Below are 25,212 nucleotides of genomic sequence, written 5' to 3'. Positions count from 1 at the left end.
TAGTCACAGGTGTGCCATGGAATCTGTCATGCCCGTGATAAAGGTCATCGCTTCACAATCCTCTAATGACAGCGCTCTTCACAGGATTAGCCCTCCAGACGCTCGGTGCGGCCGCTTACTTTGCGGGACTAATGCTCGATGTGAGTGTTGTCATTGCGGCTCGACACGTAGAGCGTGGCGCCAACGCCGCGAGGGCATCGCACTAACTGTTCTGCACTTTGGATGAAAGCACCAACCATCATCATCTTCGTCATCAGCAGCGAGGTAGTGGGATCCTACCTGTCCCTCCTTCAGGGTGATTTGGCCTTGTTCCTTACAGCCAATAAACGTCCTGTTACACCTGAACACTTGGTCCCCAGTCCGCACCTGATGAGCAAAGGACGCTGGGAAGAAACCGATCCTGTCCTCAATTACACCCTGAAAAAAAAAAAAAAAAAAGATAATCAGCGTCAAAACAGCCGAGGAAGGTATAAAAGAAGGAAAGGACATGATGTGGGAACTTTGAGTGTAGTTGAAACAGAGGTGATCGGTTTTACCTCCCCTCCCTGAATTATTGGAAATTAGCGATATTGTTAATCATCTAATATTTGATGTAATACTTTATGTAAATTTATTTTTGAGTCCAACACAAGCACAACAAACACGCACACCGGACAAAAACAAAAACAGCCAGCTCACATTATGTGAAGTGTTTTGTTATGTAATTGAATCTCCGTCCTGTCAAAGTTCAAACGATCCAGGCGAAGTGCTTTTCTATCCCCGTCCCAGCGACTTCACCAAAGTCTGGCACCCGTTCAAATCTATAATACTGTCGCGATCATGTCCTTTCCTCCTTTTCACTTGAAAAGAGCTGACACGGGGAAACACAGTTTGAAAGAGCGTAACATAACTAAAATCGCTATAAACGAGCAGCTAAAGGTCTGAACCAAGAAATGACAGTGATGCTGGCATTTCTGCATTCGTGCATGTGTCATATAAGACGCCTAAGTTTGTCTCTCAACTTGTTAAAGTATGCGTTGCTCAATGCTAAGGCTAATCGGGCCAGATGTCTCTGTTTGTACACAGTCGGCTGGGAACAACAGCAGCAGCGGTGTTGGGATGCACGAGTTTCTTCACGGTCCGTCGGCACTGAGCTGCCTCTGTACGGTCACGTGTTGGCCCTTTTGTCCCCCTAATTTATCTGTCATGCATTTGTGTCCTGAGGCTCACTGCTGCCTTGCTCCCATAATTTACTGCTCGGCTACCTGCAATTCATCAACATGTTTCTTATGTAGGCATTTCAGGCTGAGCAGAAAACACAGAGTGGAAACAAACAGATCAGCAAGCCAACTTCCAGACAGAAACTTTGAATCCGGTGCAAGAGCGGAAAAACAACAACAAACAAATGATTGAATTTTAATGGCACAAGCAATATTAAATTGTAACGTATACCTACCTTCCACCAGTCATCATTGGAGTCATCAGCCAGTAAGATCCTGTCTCCTGGTCTGCAGGAAATAGACCAAAAAGGAGAAATTAGCACAAAAAATGCACTTAATTCACTTTCTCTTATCTGAGATGCAAGGATAAACATGAGTATTGCAGTATATTGATTATCATCAGCTAGATATTAGATAGATAGATAGATAGATAGATAGATATACTTTATTGATCCCAACCATGAATATGAAATATACAGATGGAATCTTATCTATCTTATCTATTATTATCTTATCTATATCTATCTATTAACACTTATGCACTGTTGACAATATGTCTATTGAGTTTTCCAACACAAACTTTTACACAGTGGTTTTAACACCAACCACCTGATCCCTTTATGCTTGCATTCGAAAAGAACACAGGGAGTTTGTCCTTGCTTTCCTTTTTTTTTTTTTTTTTTTTTTTTTTCAAGCAAAGTGTGATATACCTGCATCCTGTTTGGTAACGTCTGTAACTCTTCCTTATCCAGGAAATGAATCATGTGTACCCCATCGACTTATGTGTCATAATTACTAGCATCTGTTCAAAAGCCATGGGCTAAATTCAGCCACCAAGAATCAAAGGAACCGGTGCAGTTGACCAAAAATACGCTTTATGTAGTTTCCTTTCTTCGCCTCTTGTGGTCCAATTACCAGACTGTCCTTTGCTGGGAATAATCAGCATGACTCAGGGAACAGTTTTATAGCAGGTGAGAATAACACTGCCACCCAACACTAAACTCCTCTAAGACTTTGTAAAGAAAGTTGATGGCGCGTTGCTCCAAGCAGAACGGGGCTGCTTCATCTTTTTGACAAACAGTGACACTAAATTCATTACAGATTACCGAGCCATGACAGCTAGAAAAATGGTCGGCCTCACTTACATAAGATGATTGAAATCACTGTCTATTAAGCAATGAAAAGGAACCGAGCGTTAGATTTTTTCAATCTATAGTTAAATAATGCAGCAGTCAATATCTCTGTAATATCTCTTAATCATGTAATTACAGCACGTATGCGCAAGTTGAAGTAAACACAATCCTGATTTTGAGAACTGAAGCCGAACCTCTTGATTAGGAAATCCATTCCCTCCTCACCCTCATTGTGTTTTTTTATGTCCTCAGTTTGTGATGTACTGTATTGATTAGTGTCTGCGATGGGATCCCTGGGAGAGCAAGCTCAAAGTGGGCTTCCATAACAGAGGAGATTTAAACAACACTTGTGAAGCGTGTACTGTACAGCAGCGATCAGTGGACAGGGAGTCCTCGAGAAAGAGTCAATGAATATCAAATGAAGCCAGATGATTGAAGTTTGACTGGAGGAGGAAGACCTGTGTGTGTGTGTGCGTGTGTGTCTCTGTGTGTGTTTGCTTGTGTTTGAGAGAGAGCAGCCTCATATCCTTGAAGCCCCCTAGGACTCCTAAGAGAGCCAGGAGCAATTGGATACTGAAGGACTGTTCGCAACGAATGCTCTCTTTCCTAAGAGCCTATTTCAAAGGCTGTTAAAGAAAAAAGCCCAATCCATCACTGTAAAGGTAGGAGATAAAACACTAAACTGGAGATTGGGCTTGGGATTTGAGATTGTATTGGAGACCATAAGACAGGTTGGTAACACAGATAACTGCAATGTCAGCTGTGAATTATCATTCCATTACATGTTTATTTGCCACATGCATATTAAAAAAACACAGAAATACAGTGGCATTAAGCAGGCTGACAACGCTAAATACCAGCTTTCAGAGAATTACATCATGTAAACGTGTGTAAACACTGTTTTTATCCAGATTTTGCCTTGCACAAAATTGTGAAAGATGCGAGACGTGAGGGGTCAGCGATGAAGGATATGCCGTCTACACCCGGGGCAGTGACAATTTTCTAACATCACAGCATTTCACGCTGCTGAAAGCCGAAATTTGGGCGTTTCATAGAGAGAAGTGCAACGATGATGATGGGCCTTTACTTGCAAAATGTTGATAAGTATCGCATTAATACTGTCTACTATATCATATAACCATATAACCGCGTTTCCCAGGAGTGTGAATCTTTGCCTTAACATCACATTCAATTTGATCGACAGCTTAGTGACTCAATTTAAGAACCATTTTTTCTGTTTTGCAAAGATTCAGTTCAGTTTGTAGCCCATGCTTTGATTTGTTGCTTTTTGCCGAAAACTTTAGATCCATTAATTAATCTGTGCAATCATGTGAGACTAACCATTTCCATCTGAGATGTTGAAAAATATCAGGCGCGACAATTACTTAGACATTATTTATTCTGTGAAAAACCTTCACTGACAAAGAATGCAAATCATTCTATTAGATTACTGCAACATTAGGCCATTTTGTTTTTAGGAATCGTGAATGAATCAACTCGAGGCATTTCGTATCGATTCGGGCCAGCGTCTGAGCGATTCATTCTAATTATTTCTACAAGCACACCGATGCAGTTGCGATGAATGAATCATTCCCTCCCCTTAATGTTTACAACTCAAAAGTCATTTATTGCTGATTTGCTCTTGAAAATAACTTCTCAAAGTGGCTGTCTCTGTCAGGGTTAATATGACAAGACATGAAACTCAATAATATTCAGAGATTTTCAAGATGCTGGTAACAAAGTTACGATGGTCAAACTATCTTTAAAGCAAGTAATCAGATCTTCTCGTGAACCTATTCCTGTACACTTGTGTGTCCTCTCTGAATCCAGACTGAAGGATTACATAAGATACAACAGACAACACACACACACACACACACAAACACACACACACACACACACACACACACACACACACACACACACACACATACTAATGACAGACAATTGGATTTCCTTGAATAATGAAAAAGGCATTAGAGAGGCACACTGACAAGGACCAGACAGCTCCTCTTAGAGTCTGTGTGTGCTTTGTGTCCAGTGTGTGTGTGTAGTTTGGCGTGCAAAAAAAAAACAAAAAAAAAAACAGAGAGTTTAGAGTAACTGCAATCACTTTTACAGAGGCAACAGGAAAAGCAACAGGAACTGATGCATAAATGTCAGAATCCATTCCAGAGACCAGCCGCACGTCTCGCTGTGCCACTTTAAGTCAGACGCTGACACCAGGAGGGCAAGACGGTCTTTGATAATCAGTTCTTCCACTTTTGAGATTTCTCCGATGTGTAAAATTGTATAAGCATGCAGTATATCATGATTTCAGCTCCCTCGTTTAAAAAATCATGACATTTAACCTCGGCCTTTAGCCCCGCTGCCACTGAAAAAAAATCTGGATGCTGATGAAAAATGAAAAAGTACAAGAACACAATGCTGCTGTCCACATTATTGAGATTAGTGACAGTCAGAGCACCAAGAAAATAAGCCATTACTGAAAAGACTTGTTTTTTTAGATGTTACCTGGCAGATGACCTTTGAAGAATTATGCCTGTCTACAAATTAATTCAAGCGAGCTGGAATTAATTTATCCTCACGTCAGATGTCACAGTAATGTACAATGGTGCTTGCAGAAGAATTGAATGTTAAGTGCGCGAGTCTCCGCCACTCGCTTTTCTTTTCTTTTCTTTTCTCTTCGGGATGTTTTGAATGGGAGAAAAATGCATCAATTGAAATCATTGTGGGCATGTCAGACTCAGTCAGCTGGCTGCATTTCATCTGTGCACGCTGGACAGGTACTGTATTATTGTTTCCACTGAGTCATGGCTGTTGCTGTGAGAAAAAAAATGTGTCTTGGCAATCCCATTTGTTTCAGGATTTTATTTTCCTGGGAACAAGTAAAAATATGAAACACAGAAGAATAAGCACTCTAGTATCAAGAAAATGAACTTGATTCAAGAAAAACTCTGGAAGGAAGTAGATTAGCATTGGAAAGCTCATGGGATTATCTCATCCCTCTGGCAGATTTTTTTTTTTTTTACCTTGTTTTGAAGAAAAACAAAATTCTAACAGATTATGGGGATACATGATGAGTTAAACGATGAGATTTTTTGTATGTTCCTGTGTGTGTGTGTGTGTGTGTGTGTGTGTGTAAACTAACCTCATCTCCAGGTCCTGGCTCTCCTGGGGAGTGAAACTGTACAAGGCCACATAGGTGTTGAGCTGCAGGACGTCTTTCTGCGTCTGACGCTGCTCATGCTAGATCACACACACACACACACACACACACATACACAAGCACATGCAAAAACATGAACACACAGAGCGATGGTTTCAGGAATTACAAAAATGCTGAAAAAAGGCTGAAAATCCACAGATACACACACAGAAACACACAAATCTCCATCACCACAACCATTAATGTTGTGCAGTCATCACTTCTCTTGTAATCTAATCATAACACTAGATCGTATCATTTTAACATTCACACAAGTGGGAGAAGCCCTTGTTTACAGTGGACTAATAGACCGAGGAACAGAGGAAGTTGTTCGGCAATCTGTTCCCCTTTAATCCACCATCAACACGAGTGGGAGAAGAAGGATCCCTTGGTTTTCATAAACACTCTGGAAATTATAAGAGGATAGAGGTGTGGGTGGAGAGGAAGTTGTAGGGAAAGTGTGAGCACAATTAGAGGAGAGACATTCCGGCTTGGCGTCTCTCTTCGCACCTGCTTGAAGAAACAGTTTTTCTTGTTTTCCTGTCTCATCACCGATGGTTTGAGTCTCAAACCAACCTACTGTGTCGCTGAAATTCATCCAAATGCACAGATAAAGTTTTTGCGCCTGAAGGGAAACCACGTTGAAAGATATGCGAGGAGGCCTAGAGACACATGGCTGGTGTTTTTTTTTTTTTTTTGCAAGGCAACAGAAGCATCTGCCTTCTCGGAGGCTGCGGCTGCGGCACCGTATCGTAATGAAGAGAAGTTTTCCAGCCTGTCGTGGCAGAAAACGGCTCCCCATGCATCACCCAGGTAGGCCGGCGATGCGGCTGATGGATGGGCTGAGTTACGGCTGCCACAAGGAAATCTGCCGCTCTGCCCTCTGGGCGCAAAGCAACAGTCGGCCAGCGGCAATCCATTCCAGTTAACTAAGAGCTCCTGACGGGCCTTGAAAGCCCCGCTGCGCTGCACGAGCCGGGAACAAAGGATGAGAGCTCGGGCAGGCCAAGATAACAGCTACCTTTGTAACTGGGCCGCTGGGAATGAAAGCAGGAGGCCGTGTTGTGTGTACGGGGGGGTTGGTGTGCCACGGGGAAAGTCATGATAATAACCAGAGAACTTAAAACTTAAAGGAACAGTTCACCTGGCCAAAAAAAAAAAAATCTCATTCTTAACACATCATTTAGTCTCATATTCAGTCTTCAAAATGTTGTTAATCTTACAGTGACGTTAAAAAAAAGTGGCCAGTGGGATGAGATAACCCCACTTGTTTCCAATGCTGTTATGCTTGTGCCAGGATTTTTTTTTCTGTGAACAAGTATAAATATGTTGAAACAAGGCAGACTGAGGCAGATGAGCTCACTAGTTTCGAGTAAATGATTCAAGAGATGATTGAAAATTCTGGAAACAAGTGGGATTATCTCATCCCACGTGCAGATTTTTTTTTTTTTTTTACTTGTTGGAAGAAATACAAGATTTCAACACTGTATATACAATTAAATGACTTGCTATGATAAAGTTTTTTTGTAGCAAACACAGGATAGTTAAGATGAGCATGCCTGAGCAGTAAAAGAAAAGGGTGCCATCCATCGAAACTCCATCAGCAGAAATTTAGACGTCACACTATTCACCACATTGTTGATCAAGTGTTTAATCTCCAGTGTGTGCTCCTGTGTGTGTGTCCGTGTGTATTTGTGTGTGTTTCTGGAGGTCTGGGTGCGCGCATGCATGCCTCTCATCTCAGATTGGAGGCTGCTTCCTCGGCGGAGGCTCATCGAATGTTTTCCTCTGTTCATTGCCCTGCAGAGTCTCCATCTGTCCGTCCGCCAGCCTGATCTAATGGTCCTGCCGGCCGACAGACAAACAGCCTGCTGCCAGCTGTGCTCAGTCCAGCCCGATAACACCACACACACACACACAAAGCACTTCATGTCTGCTCTCTGAAATGGCTGACTGATTTGTGAGTGTGTGTTTCCCTTGCATTGTTATTAGCACGGGCAGTAATAACTACTTCCATTTACTCCAGTTACAGTAATCAGTATTTTTTTTGTACTTGAGGATTTTTGAGGTCAGTTTTACTTCTATTCCAGTATTGCATTGCACTTGGCAACATTTTAAATCACATCTGTTGCACTGTATAAATTTTGTCAGCTGTCTATATATAGCAGATACTGAATAAACATATATTTGCAAATTATGGAGGCTTTCACAGTGACCTGTCTGTCAGCAGAGAAGGGAAGAGTAATCTGCTTCTACTTCAGTGTTTGAATCTATTTTGCTGTATTCTTATCCTTCTAAAATTGCACGGAAAACACATATATACAAAGTTACAGTTTCTAAAAGTAACTCTAATTTTTACTCTGGGTACATGATATATGAGCTACATTTTACTCGGTGTTTACAGTAGTAATTCTTCTAATTCAGCAAAATATCAGCAAAGAGACCATACATCAAATACCTGAATAGCCATTTTCTAATACTCTGTCCACTGGTTATTTGTTCATTCTGTCCAAGTGTCTGTGATGGTTTTTTCCATTGTTGACAACATACATAAACATGTAAAACTTAAGAAGTAAACAGGAAAGGTGGCTGCAAAGAGGAAATATCCCCAGTGAACGTCAATACTGCAGCTGTAAACCCTGCACCGCTCCCACCATCTAGGCTGGAAATATAGAAAGGCAATAAACAGAGCTACTTGAAATCTGCCCATGAAATATTCATCGCCACACTATATGAATATGACATTCGGTTAAGTTTACCCCCTTTTCTTTCACCGGCGTGAATTTTGCACTGTCAGCAGCACATGCACTGTAGAGAATAAATATTGCTCCATCGAACCCCCCTCCGAGCTGCAGATCCGAACTCTGGGGTCGGGGCTTATCCCTCTCAGAGCAGGCCAGCGGCCGAGTCAGCTTGGCTTTGATTTGTTACAGCAGGGAAAGAAGTTTTCCCTCCAACTCCTGGGAAATTCGGCAGTGTTGGTGGAGTTAAGCCAAGTGCAGCGTGCTGACGGACACGCTGCGGACCGGCTCAGGATCAGTTCTCAGACTGACCACAGCGAGCACGCACGGTTTTGAAAACGCAGCCTCAGACAGACCCTAAGCTGCAGAATAATTAGCATCAGGGGAAAATTAGGGTAAAAAAAAAAAAAAATCAATGCTGTTGCTCGCTATTGCAGTAGCAAGCAATAGGTAGTTTCTAATAGCCACTGAGCCGTGCTATTGCTTCTGGAGACTCAAAAAACAACAACAACTTGAAAACAAACAAAGAGGAGAACTTTAAATTATTCTCCTGCCCCATTCAAATCAATTCAGTAAGCTTAATTTACATTATTGACATAAATTAATGTTAGATGTAAAGTGCTGCCGAGGCATCTAAATGCTTGCTCCTTGAGAGACACACACACACACACACACACACACACACACACAAATGCACATACATTCATTTGCCCTTCATCCCTCCCTCCCTTGATCCTCAATATTAAATTAGCATAAAAGCAGAAGTGGACGTTTGACTTTCTCACCGGTGAATCCTCAGACTTTCTCTCTGGCTGGTGGAAATTCTCTGTCCCGTTCTCCAGGACTGCGAAAACTTGGAACAAACAACAATAAATTACTTAATGAAACTTGAAACAATGAATTGAAACAATGAATAAAAGATAAAATAGCACTTAACACCCTAGAAAAAGTGTGAGCCGACTGGAGCTTAAACTGCTGACCTTCCAAGAGACGATGAAAAAGTCTGCCTTGGTAATTGCTTAAGCCACAGAATATCCAAATGACATTTACAGTAAAATGGAGCGCACTCATAAATATGTGTGTGTGTTTCTCCATTCGCCAAGCGCTTTCCAGAAACTCATGCAGACAGTTTGGGGAATTGTTGGCAGGCGCAGCGCACAGCTTAAGGAGGTGAACAAGAGGTGTTTCATTTCTATTCTTCTCTGTTTTATTTGGTGGGTCAGCTGCTTTTTTTTTTCTTTGAAAGATATTGGTCAGCAATGTGCCTGTCCTTGAAATGTCATTTTCCAGAAAACAAGGCCTGCACTCCACCATTTTCACTGTAGCTACTTGTGCCTCTGCTGCTCAGGTTGAATGTGTCAGGATGCAAAGGGTCAATATCCCTGCACTCCAGATCCTTTCCGCGCAGCGCCCCGCTGAGCAGATGAAGGAGCCCAGCCACCATTAAATCAAGAGCCGAACCCAATAAAAGAGGAAAAGTGAGAAATTTTCTTGAAGCTTTAACCGCTAGATACTCCACAGATGAGTCACAGCGAAATAAACGCTCCTCTTCACCGTTTCCCACTTTGGTGGAAAACAGTGAAAAGCCTGATGTGATGGTTCACAGAGAGAGAATTTGATGTTGCAACCCTTTCAGGCTCTCTTGTGGGAAGAGTAATACAATGCTTTTTTCTTTTTTTCTTTTTTTTGTTTCCCTGTGTCACTATCTGGCTTCAGTCCAGCTGCACACAGTGTACCGCAATGGATACTCACCCTCATCACTGTGTTTTCTAGACAGCTCCTGCCTACTGCTGTGAGCCACCGCTTCCTCTGGAACATTATCCAAGTCACTGGTCTGCACACAAACACACAGAGGGAGGGAGAGACAGATAGGTAGGTAGATAGAGAGGCAGATAGAGAGACAGATAGGGAAATAGATAGACAAGACGTTATTAGTAATCTGCACAATCCCAGCAAAACACATTTAGTTTGAGAGACCGGGGCAGGCAGAGAAGTTTCTAATGCAGCACACATGCAGTTTCTTGGTCTGCATTTGGGAACTATTACCATAAGCCCTGTTGAGATCACATTGTCTCTGCGAGCTCTGCAGTGACACACACCCATTCACTAACAGCTGCACAAGACGGGATGGCCCAAGCCCAAGAGCTTTCCGATGTCATCATAGAGAGGCGTGTATCCAGGCCGCAGATATAGCTTACACTAAAACGTGATAAGCTGTGAAAAACAGCTTTCCTTTTTTTGTTGTTTTTATTACACACGGAGAAGAAAAGGAGACTGGAGAGTGTAGCTCAGCTTTTACAATCTGTCCACTCCATCTAAAAAGCTGTAATGTGAGCATTTCCACTCACATCCCCCCCCTAATCACTGCCTGGACCAGACTACCTTTATTGGTAGTGTTTATGGCCGTATCAATTTATACCATCAACCATGTCTGCCTGAGTGGGACTTAACATAACAAACATAATACCTGTCCTGCACTGTGACAAGCTCATAATCTCCAAGTGTCCATAGGCATGTTAGAGAGATAGAACAGGGCCGACTGGAGTATTCAGCAGTAATACTATATATAAAATTCGACTGTGTTTGGACTAAAAGCCCAAACAGAGGCAGCTGCAGCATCAGTTATGACACGGTGACAGGGTAATACCTGACACTAAACTTGATAAATGATGCTCAAGTTGTCCTTACCGAGTTTCTGTGAGGAGACTCGGAGCCGCTGGCCCTTTTGGCTTTTTGTGCCAGCGACGTCCCAAACCTCAGGGCCTCGTACACCGGGTCCACCTTATTGCCGCAGGCTTTAGGACAGAACAACAATACAAGACCGTTAAAAGCCACAGCAACACCCCCACCCTCGAGCCACAAACAACTGCTGTTTAGCTGTCAGGACGGCCGAGTGGTGATGTAGAACGCCATAAAAACACGCAGCACTCAACGCAAACCTTACAAAGCAGTTGAACTCTTAAAAGTCAGAATAATGGAATAAAATCTGCTGCCCGCTTCACTGCACCCCATCCCACATAGCTGACAGGATTATATAGATTAAGACGGATATTCTCACCGATGGGCATGACTTCTTTGATGCATCCGAACTGTTCCTGGATCAGTAATGGGGAGCTGTAGTACCGCCGAAAGCCCTTTGGCTGAGGGAGGTGGTGGTGGAGGAGGAGGGGGAGGGTGGGGGAGAGGCGGGAGACATCAGAGTGAGAGATGAATGGATATGCAATATCACAGAGAGCACAGCCTGCTATCTAAAATACTTAACTCCAATATTGTAGTGCCTTTGCTATGCACCGCTTAAAGGAATAGTTCACCGCAACAGCAGGAGGCTAACAGTTAGCATTTGGAGCACCCAGCCAGTATCCAACACTCAGTAAGGAAGTGAATTACTGTGAGATGTTTCAAAATGGGTGAACTATCCCTTTAAAAGACAATATCAGTTCTATTTGGACAGTAGCTGTGTTTCGATCAACCTATTTTTTGTGTATTTTTTAAGTATCTGTGACAGGAGGCAGCATGGCAATTCACATGATGTCATTTATGGAAACCCGCATTAATTCACATTTCCTTTTATCGAATTTTTAAAATGCACTTAAAATATGCTAAACATTTTGGACGGAAATCCAGCTAGACATAATCTGTAATGAATATTGGTCCTGTAAGTGTGTGTGCAGAATATGCTTTGGTTGCTTAAAACTCAGGGCGAACTGATCTCAGTTCAGTCATGCATGTTCAACACAAAGAACAGCACCTTGAAACTCTTAATTCGCTACACATTAGTCATTCCATCTTGTGAATACTTGGCCGGCATGCATGTTTGCTAAAGTTACTGTTCACTTACTCACTTAAAATTTGCACCTTATTGGACTGTGTTGCAAATGAGATTTTTGGGTGCACTTGCTGTTAATGTCCAAGCGCTCCAGCGAGACACAAGCGGCCTGGCCGGAGCTAGCTGCTTAATTAAGGCACGTGTCGGGCTGAATGTCAAGCGCTCCATCTGTTTCTAGTTTGCATGTAAGAAATGTATTTCATTGTTGCATGGTGCAGCTTTCAGCCAATCACTGACCTCCGCTCTCCTTGGGCTCTGCCCTCCGGGCTGTCAATTGCAGCCACTCACAACAGAGAGACGAATAGAATGTGCATGGAAAAATAGTGACTGTGAAAATTTACAGTAATTTTAGCAAAAGTATGGCAACCAGGTATACATAAGAAAGCAGACATAATTACCCATGCCTAATGATTTTCAAGTTTCCAGGAGCAGTATTTCACATTTTTGTAACATGAACTGGAATGAGTTAGGCTTGTGTTCTTAGCTGCCAAAGCATGCTCTGGACACACCTCTGCAGCTGATACTTGTAAAGGACAGACTTGAGCATGACTTCTGACAAGACACAGGAACTGTATGGTCCTTTAATGTGTTACAGTGAACATGGGACTTCCTCTCCACCCTGTATGGCTACATCACTGTTTGGATGGAGCACAACAAGCTCATTCATATTTCAACCACCTAGTTACTCAGGCTGCTAAACTCTAAAATGTTTGCTTAGGGGCTTTCTATTGACCGAATGAACAGCTACTGAGGCTGACACAGACATAGGATATAGGCAAAGTATAGATTTAACATCCTAACAAGCAGCAGCAGAGCAGGCCAAGCAGCTGTATTGTCTTTAAGTCGTCATACACACTGACTGAGGCCGAGCTGGGGTAGAGCCACAGGCCAGACTCACAGTAATGGACTTAATTTATAAGCCTAGTCATGTCCTCCTCCAATCTCCTAAGTTCAAATAAGGGCATTTATCATTTATTTCTCAATTTTCTGCCTACAGTCAAAGTCTCCCACTTGATCAATACTCCCCCATCAGTTTTGAATCGCTCTTATATCCAGGAAAAAGACAGAGGATACAGAGAGGGAGTCATCTGCAGCACAGTGGGTAATGATTAATGAGTTGTGCTAATGAAATATGTACAGCACAACATTTTCAAGACTTCTGAGAGGAAGTCACACCCAACATTCACCCATCTACTAAACAGATAATATGATTTTTGAACTTCAGTGCTGTTCTGCACATGTGGGTCAACACTAGGAACGTACATCTGCATCACAAGCTGAGTCTGTCTCTTGTTTCTTTACATTTGGTATATTCCAGTGTGGGTAGGTGCAATCTGCATCGCTAATCAGCCCTGATTAATTCTTCATTTGACACAACCCATGATGAGACAGCTAAAATAAGCAGCCCTAGAGCTCCTCAAGCCCTTCTCAAGAACTGAGATGTCAGACTTTCAGGGGCAAACTCATTAAGGGAAAGGTTAAAAGAGACATGCTTGTCATGAGCCCATCTGCTTCATTTGGCCGCACAAAAGACACAGCAGTGATGTCAGCGAGTGGGATTTTGTTTGACACGTTCTGATGTTGTTGTGACAGCAGTGCTTAAAGAGTGGTGTGAAAATATATATATATATATATATATATATATATAAAAAACAATTCTTGACATCTAAATTGTTTCAGTCACTTATTGATAAACTGAATCATAGTTTATTTGAGTCACCGCGGCGTGTAGCTGGAGTCTTATATGATATAGTGAAAAACCCAGCTGCTGTTTATTGAGTCATATTTTGTTGCCAAGAAAAAAAATAGAACTCACTGAAACAGTGATGATAATCTGGTTTCCACGTATATAAAGAAGCAGAATAGTAGATAATTGCATTTCAATGCCAAAGGTTCTCTAGCCAAAGGAAATAAGCACAGCGAGAGAAGTACAAGTGTCCAAGTTTAGAGCAACCTTAATTTAGAACGGCTCTCCGCTGGGGAAACTTCCCTTTTTATGCTTGACCCCTCAACCTCATTTTCCACTCCTGAAAACCGATCATATATCCAAGAGAGCCTCATCCTCAAGGCGTCTATTGGAGAGAAGAAGCAACCAGAAGGCGGAGAGAGAGAGAGAGCGCTTGGCTTGTGCCCTGCATCCTGTGTGAAGTCTCATGAAACATGATAAGCTGTGAGGGCAAGCAAATCTACAGGACTTGTCAAAATACCCTTGTTATTTTGTCATCATTTCCACATGTTCCCACTTAATTCAGCCTGAGTCCGCTGTCCAAAAGCTTTTGTTTCATTGTTCATCAAAAACTAGTGCTGATTTTTTTGAGTGACTCTTTATTTCTTAAGCAAGATGACACACTTTTCCACTAATATCAGTCATAAAAAGCAAAATTTATCACAATTTGCTAAGTCCTTGATCACAGCTTGCATTTTAACATCAGGTTTTTGCAGAATTTGAGATTCTAGAGAGAGAGAGTCATGTGATGTTACAATATGTTTTGTCTTTTCCCTTTTCGAATGTTCCCTAAGATGTTCAGTGGGGTTGAGATTCTTCTTTAGCCTTCAAATGGGCCTGGCATGGGTTTGATGCAGGTTTAGGGGTCACTGCCCTGCAGGAAAATGAATCCACTTCCACACAACCTGAAGCCAGAGGGGACGGCCTGCCTCTGCAGAATAGAGTGATACCTCTCTAAGGTCAATGTGGAGCTGATCTTGTGCAAGCCGCCAGCTCCAGATGAGGTGAAACATCACCTCACCTGAATATTTAATCGACTGTTGCATTAAACCTCCGACACACGGCTCAGCTCTGCTCACCTAAACTCCCTAATTGCAACTGTGAAGCTCAAATTTTGATGAATCTGTAAACAAGATCGGTGAAAGTTTGGTTTTGTTTGGCCAATGTTCAGTGATCAGACTTCTTTGTGTGTTGAGAAACTTCTACTTTCCCTTTTTTATGTTGACTGCAGATGCTGTTGTTTCCTGTACAGATGTGAGCCTGGCATACTGGTCTTCAGATAGTGTGGTCATTTTAGGTTTGGCTGGTCTTTGGATGAAAATAATTTGGTTTGTGGAAAATCTCTCCAGTGAGGGATGTACTGTCAACTTAGAAACTTTTAAGTTTAGCTGCAGTTGGGCGCTGGGATAGTTTTCCATTACTCAGAGAACAATTTGGCCCCGAGCTGGTTCACTAAGATCGTTTGGCTTTGTTATAAACAACTGGAATATAAGTCCCTTTTCAAAGCACTCTAGCAGAAGTAACAAAAAGGCATAGATGGACACTTTAATTTAGTCAATATCTTGTATTAGCTGTTAAAAGATGAAAATAATTCACAGTTTGAAATAGGAGTCGACATGTATTGATGGAGAAAACTCAGGTATGTGTTAGTTTTATATGAGCACCAATCAGAGATTTAAAAAGTTTGGTTTGTATCAGCTCTAAATAATGTAGTCTTGAATAAGAAGTATCCACTGAGTAAACAAATTGTATTATTTTTTTGATAAGTGATGAAAGCAAACAGTTCTTAGTTGTGGACTCAGACTGGAGATTCATTCCATGTTATTCCTCAACTAATCCCTCGCCCCCCCCCCAAAAATAAACCCTCTAAATGGAGAAGTAGCCATATAACGCAGAACAAGGTAATCAAGGTAGGAAATGACACATAATGAGACTACACACACATAGAGCTGCCATCTCTCTCTCTCTCTCTCTCTCTCTCTCTCTCTCTCTCTCTCTCTCTCTCTCCATCCCTCTGTGTGGGATGTGTGTGCGAATGACTAAAGAGTCCCAGTTCAGTCATGACTGCCAGTTTTCTGGACTGCTACAGAAGACGGTAAAATGATGAATGTATTTTGGCACCGACTTCCATGAGTGTGACCAAATGCTCCCCTGGAAAAACACCCTGCCCACCCCAACCCAAACCCACTGGGCCAACTCCAGAGCTAAACGGTCTCATTATAACACAGAAAGACAGACTAAGAGGGAGGCATGCTTATGATGGTAATGGTGATGATGATGATGATGACGATGATGAATCACATTACAACTCCAAATCTCAATAATCATCACCAAATAATAAGGAGAGGGCAGCCAAACACTGTTTTCTTGGGACATAATGAGAAAAAACAGCAATGATGAATAGGCTTCATTTTGCAATTTCTAATTTTTAATATCAAGTGAGAAACGATTGAGTGAAATGTTAACTTTTCAGCAGCTAAGGGAAAAAAAAAAAACATGCATTTTTGAGTTTATCCAGTGGGTTTCTGGAAATGGTCTCATATAAGCCAAAGAGGTCAGATATTTTTCTCAGAGGAACATGTGATCCCTTCAGTAAGGGGAAACCATGTAAACCACCAAAAAGGGAGTTAGAAGGTTTTCACACAACATTTCATAACCCAGTGTTATGGATGATATTTTCAGCAGTGTTATGAGTTTGCTTCAGGGTAATCATATTGATCCTGATTAATGGTTTGCGGTGAAGGAAGCACAGCGGACCTTGATGGGGGTGAGGGAGTCAACATTTAGTAAATGGGGTGCTACATTACTATTATCTAACATAATAGACAGACAGAGCGATGATATAACCATGATGAGGATGATGACGAAGATGGTGATCACAGATGTACCGGCATACTCACACATAAGAGAGAGTGTGATTTCTGAATAAGCACATTCTGGTGAAAAACAGTCATACAGCCAACTCTAATGTGTTGTTTTTTAACTGATACATAATGACATCAATAATAATTTTATTTCCAGAGCTAGAATCTCCCATACTGTCGAGGGCCAAGGTAAACGTCGACTTTCCATAGTATGTCTTGCACTGTTTCTTCATCACGTGGCGCAACTCTGAGGCGTAAATATCTCTGAATTTCTTTACATTTACTGCACATGGTGACAAAAGTGTTTGTAATTCCAATTCTGATTCAGTTCTTACCAGTTTCCCCATGCAGCGCTGCTGCCCCACGCCATTCTCACATTTGTGGTGGAGGCTCATCTTGCAGGCTTTGCAGCGCAGGCCGTGCTTCGCCGTGTTCCCCGCCAGGAACACCACATGCTTGGCTGTCGTACCTGATACATACATGCACAGAAAACAGGCAACATGGTCACGGCCTCTCCTCTCCATGGTAAAATCAGACATATCAGGAGCTCATATGGTGTTCCACACAAAAAGGCAGAATAAGAACAATCTTCAGTGTTTGATTGACATGTGATATTCATGCACACATTCATGGTAATATTTGCTTTTTCCTATTCTGAAAGACGTGTGAGAAGAGTAGTGGTGTGCTCAAGGACTCTTCTTTATCATAAGGACTCAAGGAAAAAAACACAGATGCTCTTGAAGTAAAAGGGTTTAAGATCATCAACATGGAAGGCGATAAACTTCAGGCACTCTTGCGTCGAGCAGAAATATTTAAATATGCAAAAAGCCTTTTATCAAACATGGCTCTCGCTCTCAGGGTACAAATTGGATTGTTTCCCTCATTTGTACCCTGATGAACACCAAGCGGTGGAAACAGGTCGGCGTCTTAATGTATGAACCAGCTACATTTGAATAAAGGCTTTTTACTTAATATTCCTGCTCAACAAAGGAGTGCCTCAAGCTAATCTCCATCCTTGCTGACTATCCTTGCATGCACTGGATGGAACATGACTTTTAATTTGCAAGTGATATACTGTAATTTGCAAATGCACTCAGGAGGGAGGAATGTACTTCTGCACACCTGATGTTAAATTCATTTAATAAACCTCATAACCACTAATTTGGAGGGACATTAGCCCTAAATAAGAAGTGTGCATTTGAAAGTCATGTTATAGCACAGCGAAATGTAATTAGCTGCTACCTATAAGTGGCTAACACCGTCCCAGTGATGTATGACTCACAGATGCTGTAATAAATGAAGATTTATCCGCTTCATCTGTGAACCAAAGTTAGAGAACATCGCAACTGTATGTGTGTGTGCGTGGCTTTGTGTGTGCACGTGTTTCCATGTATAGGAGCATGAGGGAGTAACAAAAGAGTATTTAGTGAGAAAAAGAGCAACAGACAGAGATCCTCACAAAAAGTCACAGAAAAACAAGACACAAGCAAACAGAAGTACCGAGAATGATAAAACTGTTGGTAGAGGAGCATGCTGCCCACATGACGACGATGACAGACGCTCTGCACCGCCTTTCTCTCGAACTAAGGCTCATTCGTTTGCATTTGCACGAGAACAAATGACCAAGTGAGACAGCAGGCAGGTAGCGTGTAGGTAAAGCTCGACAGAAATGTTCCCTATGTCTGTGAATTCCAGTGACCCCATGATTAACGGCACCCTAGGGACAATCAAATATTCTTTGTTTATCGCGGGGATTTAATTAAACAAATTAGCTCTTGCTAATCAAATGGGTGAATGGGGTCAGCCTCTCATACCTATGGCAAGGTTAGTTGCTCGGGCTTTTAAATATTTAAAACATCTTGATATTACTGTCTAGCCCCAGACCATTAGAGTCATTAAGCATTAATTGCCCAAAAGGTTGTTTTGGCCTACATAATTTAAAGGGATGGAGAATTAAAGCATGTGATATAACCCCAACAATCATTTTGCTAAAGTTCATGTCTACAAGGTGATGCAGAAAGAGGCCTGTTTCTCCTGAGTCAAACACTCTGTTTTGCTCAAAATGAAAAGCTATTAATATTATTATTATTATTTTTTATTTAACCTGTATTTAACCAGGTAGATTCTCATTGAGATTAAAATCTCTTTTACAATGGAGACCTGGCCAAGAGGGCAGTGTAAAACAAGACTTCTTCAAAGATAACAACAACAAAGAGAGGACGACAAACAATCATAATTGCAAAGGGTTCTACTTTAAACATAAAACAGCTGGAAGAGTCACATGGAAGAGCCGAGCAATCCAATCAGAACGCGACTTCTGTTTTTATTCTAGTTTTTATTATGCTCATCAGTGTGCCATGCTGGTTTTCTGATACTCTTTTATTTTACCAGTCTGATGTGTTTCAGTCTAATGTGGAGCTTTCTCACACCAACTCTACTACTGCAAGCCTCCAAAGTAGAGGTTTTTACCAAGTCAAGCGGGATATTTTCACATGTCTGGACAGCTGGTTGGTTTTCCCAGGATGCAGATAATACTGGTCCCCTATGCCAGCCCACCTGGCCCTGCAGGAAAGTATCACTGCAGAAGATGCAGCCCTTAAAACTCTACTGTATTGCAGTTATTGACTTTAAGGAACTCTTGATGGACGATGAAGACAGTACTCAAGAATAATACAAAATAAGAAAATCCCCATTTTTAACTAGACGTGTGGTTCCAATAAAGATGTCAGACATGTAAAATATTCCCATTAGTGTCAGAAAATTATTTTTTTCTATGGGAAAAGACAAGCAGAAAATGATTGTTCCACATTATAAATGAATCAGTTCTTAATTATCTTGACCAAAAGAAAAATGGTGCTTACCAGCAGCAACAGTGTGCTGCTTGTCAGCGTCGCCGCGTCACACTGCTGTTATTAGTCTGGCAGCTATGCACCTCTGACAGCGTATTGATTAATCAATGAGCACGTGCCCTGCTCTGGCCCTGACTCTTTGTGTGCATGTGAAAATGTGGGCATGCAAAGGATTCATTGATCTGCTGCTCTCTCTGGGCATCAGAGCGCAGTCAGTACATAAGATCTGCTTCGTCCAAGTTCCAGCACTGTCACTTGTCAAGGTTTCTCCACACTGTCAGCAAACGAGACTGTACACTTTGCTTGGACTGTGCATCAGATTACTGCTCACTGTGAATGGGCACTACACCAAATAACAGATAAAGAAAATTATAGAAAAAGAATACAAGAGGGTGTCAGATCCCTTTATTTCTCCCTAAAAGATTTTTTAGAAATTACCAGGAGATTACTTTGGCAGAATATGCTATTGCTTAGATTGCATAGATAGATAGATATGTATTAGATATGTATTACATTTGTTTGGCTTTTTTTTACTATACATTTTATTTATTTATTTATTTAATGTATTTTTTAATAGATTTTAGAGACAAGTGCCATAATGTGAATAATACTAATAATACTAGTAATAATAACTCATCACCAGCATAAACTGCGTCTTCTTGCTTCTTACGATCAGCAGGGTGAGCATGGCCGGTGAGGAAAGGTGATACTCGACTGTAAATATGAAACCAAAGAGATCCCTGAACGAGACAGCAAGCATGAGATAGTGTGTATTTGAAGTGCAAATCCCCCTCATGTAGTTCACTTAGCAAAAGGAAAAAAAAAATCTCTGCTAGCTCCCCACACGCTGTAATGTGAACTTCCGTCACCACTATCTGGAGCTGGGCTGCATTGTCAGAAACCTGAAGCTTAATAATGGATGGAAAAGTCAAGTCTTTATTTCCCACTTAAAGGTTTTGTGTTGCTTGGCTGAGCCTCGCCGTCACAGAGCAACAGGAGACAGTGATATTGAGATGGAAACCAGGGAAATGCGATCCCGGGCTGAAGCACGAGCGGCCAGTCACAGATCACAGTGACAGCGGCAGCAGCATTAAGCACAAGAGAGCAACAACGCCGCACAAGTCAGCTGATCCGTATCTAGACACGAGCGCAGGATTTTTAGGACAAGCTTAATCAGGTCAACTCATTATGTTGTTTTGCTGTCAGCCGAAATATCAAGCACTTCAGGCTCTGATGCTCCATTTTCCATCTACCTGTGAGTCTCCAGCTTAACAAGTCATTTAGTCTCATATTCGGTGCTGAAATCTTGTTTTTTCTTAAAAGGAGAAGTGAACAAACCTGCCAGTGGGATGAGTTGATGGGTTTCCAACACAGTTCACTTGTCTCAGGAATTTCTCTGGGAACAAATATGTTGCAAGGCAGGGAAAAAAGCAGATCAGCCCACTAGTATCAAGAAAATGACACTTGATTCAAGAAAATCTTGCAAACAAGTGGCTTAGCAATGGAAACAAGTGGGATTATCTCATCCCACTGGCAGCTTTTTTTCCACTTGGTTTAGCAAAAACAAGATTTTAACACTGGATATGAGACTAAATGACTTGTTAAGACGGAGAGGGCTTTTTTTTTTCAGTGAAGCTTGACAAGCTATTGTTGCTGGGGGCTTGTTTGAGCTGACTCATTCAAGTAACGCAGGGGGAATAATGAGAAGCCTCCATGTTAAAGTGTAACAGCTAGGAGGGGAACAAACCGCTGTGTTTGAGCAGGCAGACACAAGAATCTGACGGTGTCATCATCCCTCATAATGGCTGGGTCAGATGGGTAATGCATCAGCCAGGTAATGACATGTGTTTACGTTTGTGTATGTGTGTGTTTGTGTGTGCACGTTTAGATGCTTGTTCCCGAGACAGCGGCCCGAGCCCCCCCGGAGGAAGCGAGCGACAGCACTGCTCTCTCTGACATTCGCTCTTCCTGGCCTGCGCTGCCTTTAAAGCCCGTTTTGATTTACGCCACAGACTGGACTACTGCCAGATTTCCCATACTTTCTTCATCTTCCCTCTCATTTTTCTTCCTCACAAATTCTTGTCTCTCTCTTGCATACTTTCTCAGTTTCTCCCTTCTCTTTTTTTCCCCCAGGATTCCTCTGCCTCACTCTCTCTCTCTCTATCTCTCTCATGCGAACACTGCACAAACTCTCCATACGACGCCTACACATTGATCCATTAAGCCGCCGTTCTTACTTCACGCCTCCTAATTTCCTGTGCAAATCACCTTCATCGTGACAAAAACTCCTCTCCCTCCTCTTCTTCTCCCTGTCTCGACTTCAAAACACTGACCTGAGAAACTCTCTCTGGTTTATTTGCAAACTTTAATTAGTTTCCCCCACAGGCATTTGATCTTCCACTACTGAAAACCCTGTTTCCCCATCTGAAGAATAAAGAAAATAAGACCTACACCTCTCAGTAACATGATATGGATTAATATGATAATGTAAGTTTCTAATTTCATCCCTGAAATTACAAGTAAATCATTCTCACTGTGGATAGATGATAGATAGCTAATCCTGTCCGAAACATCAGAAGGTTTTAGAGAAGCACCTGCAGTTGTAAATTATCGATTCAGCACCATCCTATGTGATAAATGAAGACTTGAAATATACTCTTCCTTAATCATGGGATGTATCTGAAAAATAGCTATCTGTACTTTGCGCTCAAGGCTTTGAGTCCAACACGGCCACATTATAGCAAATTGCAAGAGCCGTGCAAACAACCCATCAATCCGGACTGATATATCGATCTAATCATCAATGATTCAATTAATCGATACCATGTGTAAATAGCCCAGCCACGAAAAAAAAGACAATAAGGATACAGACTCCACTCTCAGCAATAAATCAGCAGTGTGGAAATATTTTGGATTTCAGAGAAAACACAAATCACAAGCCATGTGCAAACAACAATGCCAGTACGAGATAAAATACACAGGAAACATGACAAATCTGGCCAAGGACCTAAAACCGAAATACAACACTGTGATGTCATTGATTGTGTTAAAAGGGCTTATGATATTGTCTCATATCAGGCAGCTGAATTGAACGGAATCAAAATCATAACGTGGCTGACTTTGTGATATCGGCAAATATTATGTCATTGTCCAAAGGGTCGATATAATATTGTACTGTGATGCAAATTGTGATCCACACCCCAAACGCTTACACATTTAAATACAACATCTTTAAAAAAACATGTGCATGCATTTACTGATGGAGGAGCCAGCAGGATCTGTCCTCTGGTCAACCTCGACCTCTGATCCCAGGATTAATGCCCCCCCACCAGTGTCAATCCAAACTGTCATATTTATCTCTGGGATTTCATAGCACAAACAAGTGCATGTTAATCAAATCAAGAGACCACCCTCACTTGTGGTAAAAAATCAGCCTCTCTTGATAATGATCCAATGAATTTTTTGGCTGCCTCGATTTCAAGTATTTCAAGAATCTTCAAAGTACGTCATTGTCTGACCTCTAAAGCTTGTCGCAGGGAATCAGTGAACGCTGATTGAAAGTGGCATCCCGTAACTGTATCTAACTCTGCTGCATACTTTATCATCAGTATTGTGAGAAAAATACACAGTTTATTTGGCAGATATATTATAATCATCTGATCGCCGTGTGTATGAGATTTCTCACATTAAGTAGCAATGTAAAAAATGCTGAAGGAATTATTAGCTCTTTCAGCCCTGTGTCATATATTATATTTCACCCACTGTCAACCACAGATAACTATCCCATTCATTCCTCTGCATAAAGTTGGCGTATATTTAATAAGCCATTTGCCGCCAGACCCTGCAATCAATATCTCAGCATCAGCCAGTACTCAATCAGAGCATTTTTACGTACCGGCTAAAATATTCCATGGTGCCCTCCACAAGAAGGACATTTGCTTTTATGAACCAAAGCCATGCTGCCCACAGCTTTTCAAGTCGTGTAATGAATTAAAAAGTTATTTCCAACACATGGGTGGAACAGAGTAAGAGCAAGAAAAACCTTGGAAGACATAAAGGGGAAAAAAAGAGCTAAAAGTAAACAATGAGCAGAGATCTTAATTAAGTTGGATGGTTCAGCTTATTTTGTATCTTTTCAGTCTGGGGAAAAGACTTTTTGTAAGAGTTAAGAGCAGTTTTTCAAAGATTCAAAAAAAATAATAATCTTAAGAGATCTTAAGATTATTATTTTTTTGAATTTCATTCTTCAAGATCACAGTAAAATATTAAGTGTTGACTGGTTCATTTAGCCACTGTTAATCCTCACTCCTATTTTGGAGATTTGAAATTATTTGGATTTGAGATGGTGTGGTCTCAGATATTAATTGCCAGAAAACCCACTAATACAATATGCTGTTTGATTCCATCAGTCTCTCCGAATTTGAGTTTGTTCATATGTAGAACTTGAGAAACTTTAAAGGAAATCAAGAAAGTCAGTCAGTGAGGCTTCAATAAAACACAATGTGATCACAACCCAGCAAAATAAAGCTAGATCCACCGCTGCAGTTGCTCTAACTTTGCAGAAATAAATTTGATGAAAGGGATTGCTTATTTTGGGGGATTTGCGCATTAAAACAGTTAAGAGGAGCTCCTGCATCGAGCTCCATGGAACAGCGATGAAGTAAAATCATGTTATCTGGATTACAGAGTCAACACACACTAAAAAAGTAGAACATTATACGTTTTAGTTCTCCTAGAGGCAAAAGGCAGAGGCAGAACCGTGCACACAAGCTTCAGCGGGAAAAAGTGTTGGAAGGGCATCTAAAAAAATAGGCCTACGCTACATTATGTGGCTTTTGAATGCTCAATGCAAAACAGTCCAACTGGATTACCTTAGATTAAGGCTGGGTGATGTGGACAAAATCAAACATCATGTTATTTTTGACCAAATACCTTGATAGTGTGACAATATTGTGGCGAGGACTATTTACACAATGAGATTTCTGAGTAAGTAATCATTAGTAATGCAGATATAATAACTAAATGGGTAAATTCAGAAAATTACATCAGTTCACTGTAATGCAGCTTTGAAAACCAGGAAACGACAACACTTACTTATGCCATAAAATACTACAATATCCAAAATCCCAGACAATATCTCGTCTCATATCACCTCTGACACAGAATTAAATCTGTCTGTCGGGTCTGATCTGATGTGCCTCAGAGAAAACAGTCAACTCACTGGAAAACTGTGAATATCTGATGCAGGAGTGTATGTAAACAACCCGAATCAGAACTGAGAGCGAGCATAACCAGTGTCTTGCTAAAGGTATCTGCTTTCATCTGCAAATCTAACACTGGAGCAGGTGCATTCAGGGCACAACTCTCCATAAAGCAATACACACCTGCAAAAACCATGGAAGGTCCACAGGAGAGTGGGTTTGGCCAAACAATGCCCTCCTTTCACTTCACCTCCATGATAAAAATGTGAAGTGGCACGGTGTAAACAGTAGATCAGTTGAGAATTGTTAACTAAATCAGTCCTGTAAGCGATGGAAGTCTTTCATTGAGATTCATTGAAACTGTCATTGATGTTTTTTACTGTTCAGCTGTTCTCATGACGGATCACAACAGGCAGGGATGTAGATAATAAACCTTTCCTGCGTCTCCCATCAGCACACTCCTGA

At 41.5% G+C, this 25,212-nt stretch overlaps 1 protein-coding gene across 1 annotated transcript in view; it reads right to left on the bottom strand.

Moving 5' to 3' along the window:
• stac (SH3 and cysteine rich domain) overlaps positions 1-25,212 on the bottom strand; it is a 34,408-nt gene that overhangs the window by 1,703 nt on the left and 7,493 nt on the right. The window contains exons 4-11 of the mRNA XM_030044574.1: positions 17,033-17,166; positions 11,340-11,421; positions 10,970-11,076; positions 10,034-10,115; positions 9,067-9,134; positions 5,484-5,581; positions 1,436-1,487; positions 280-417 (exon numbers count right to left, since the gene is read on the bottom strand). Of these exons, the coding sequence (XP_029900434.1) occupies positions 280-417; positions 1,436-1,487; positions 5,484-5,581; positions 9,067-9,134; positions 10,034-10,115; positions 10,970-11,076; positions 11,340-11,421; positions 17,033-17,166 (761 nt within the window). The remainder of the gene's footprint in view (positions 1-279; positions 418-1,435; positions 1,488-5,483; positions 5,582-9,066; positions 9,135-10,033; positions 10,116-10,969; positions 11,077-11,339; positions 11,422-17,032; positions 17,167-25,212) is intronic.

This window comes from Myripristis murdjan, chromosome 22, assembly GCF_902150065.1.
Source record: "Myripristis murdjan chromosome 22, fMyrMur1.1, whole genome shotgun sequence".
NCBI lineage: Eukaryota > Metazoa > Chordata > Actinopteri > Holocentriformes > Holocentridae > Myripristis > Myripristis murdjan.
The sequence above is the reverse complement of the archived record's forward strand: the minus strand, read 5'-3'. Positions and strand labels throughout refer to the sequence as shown.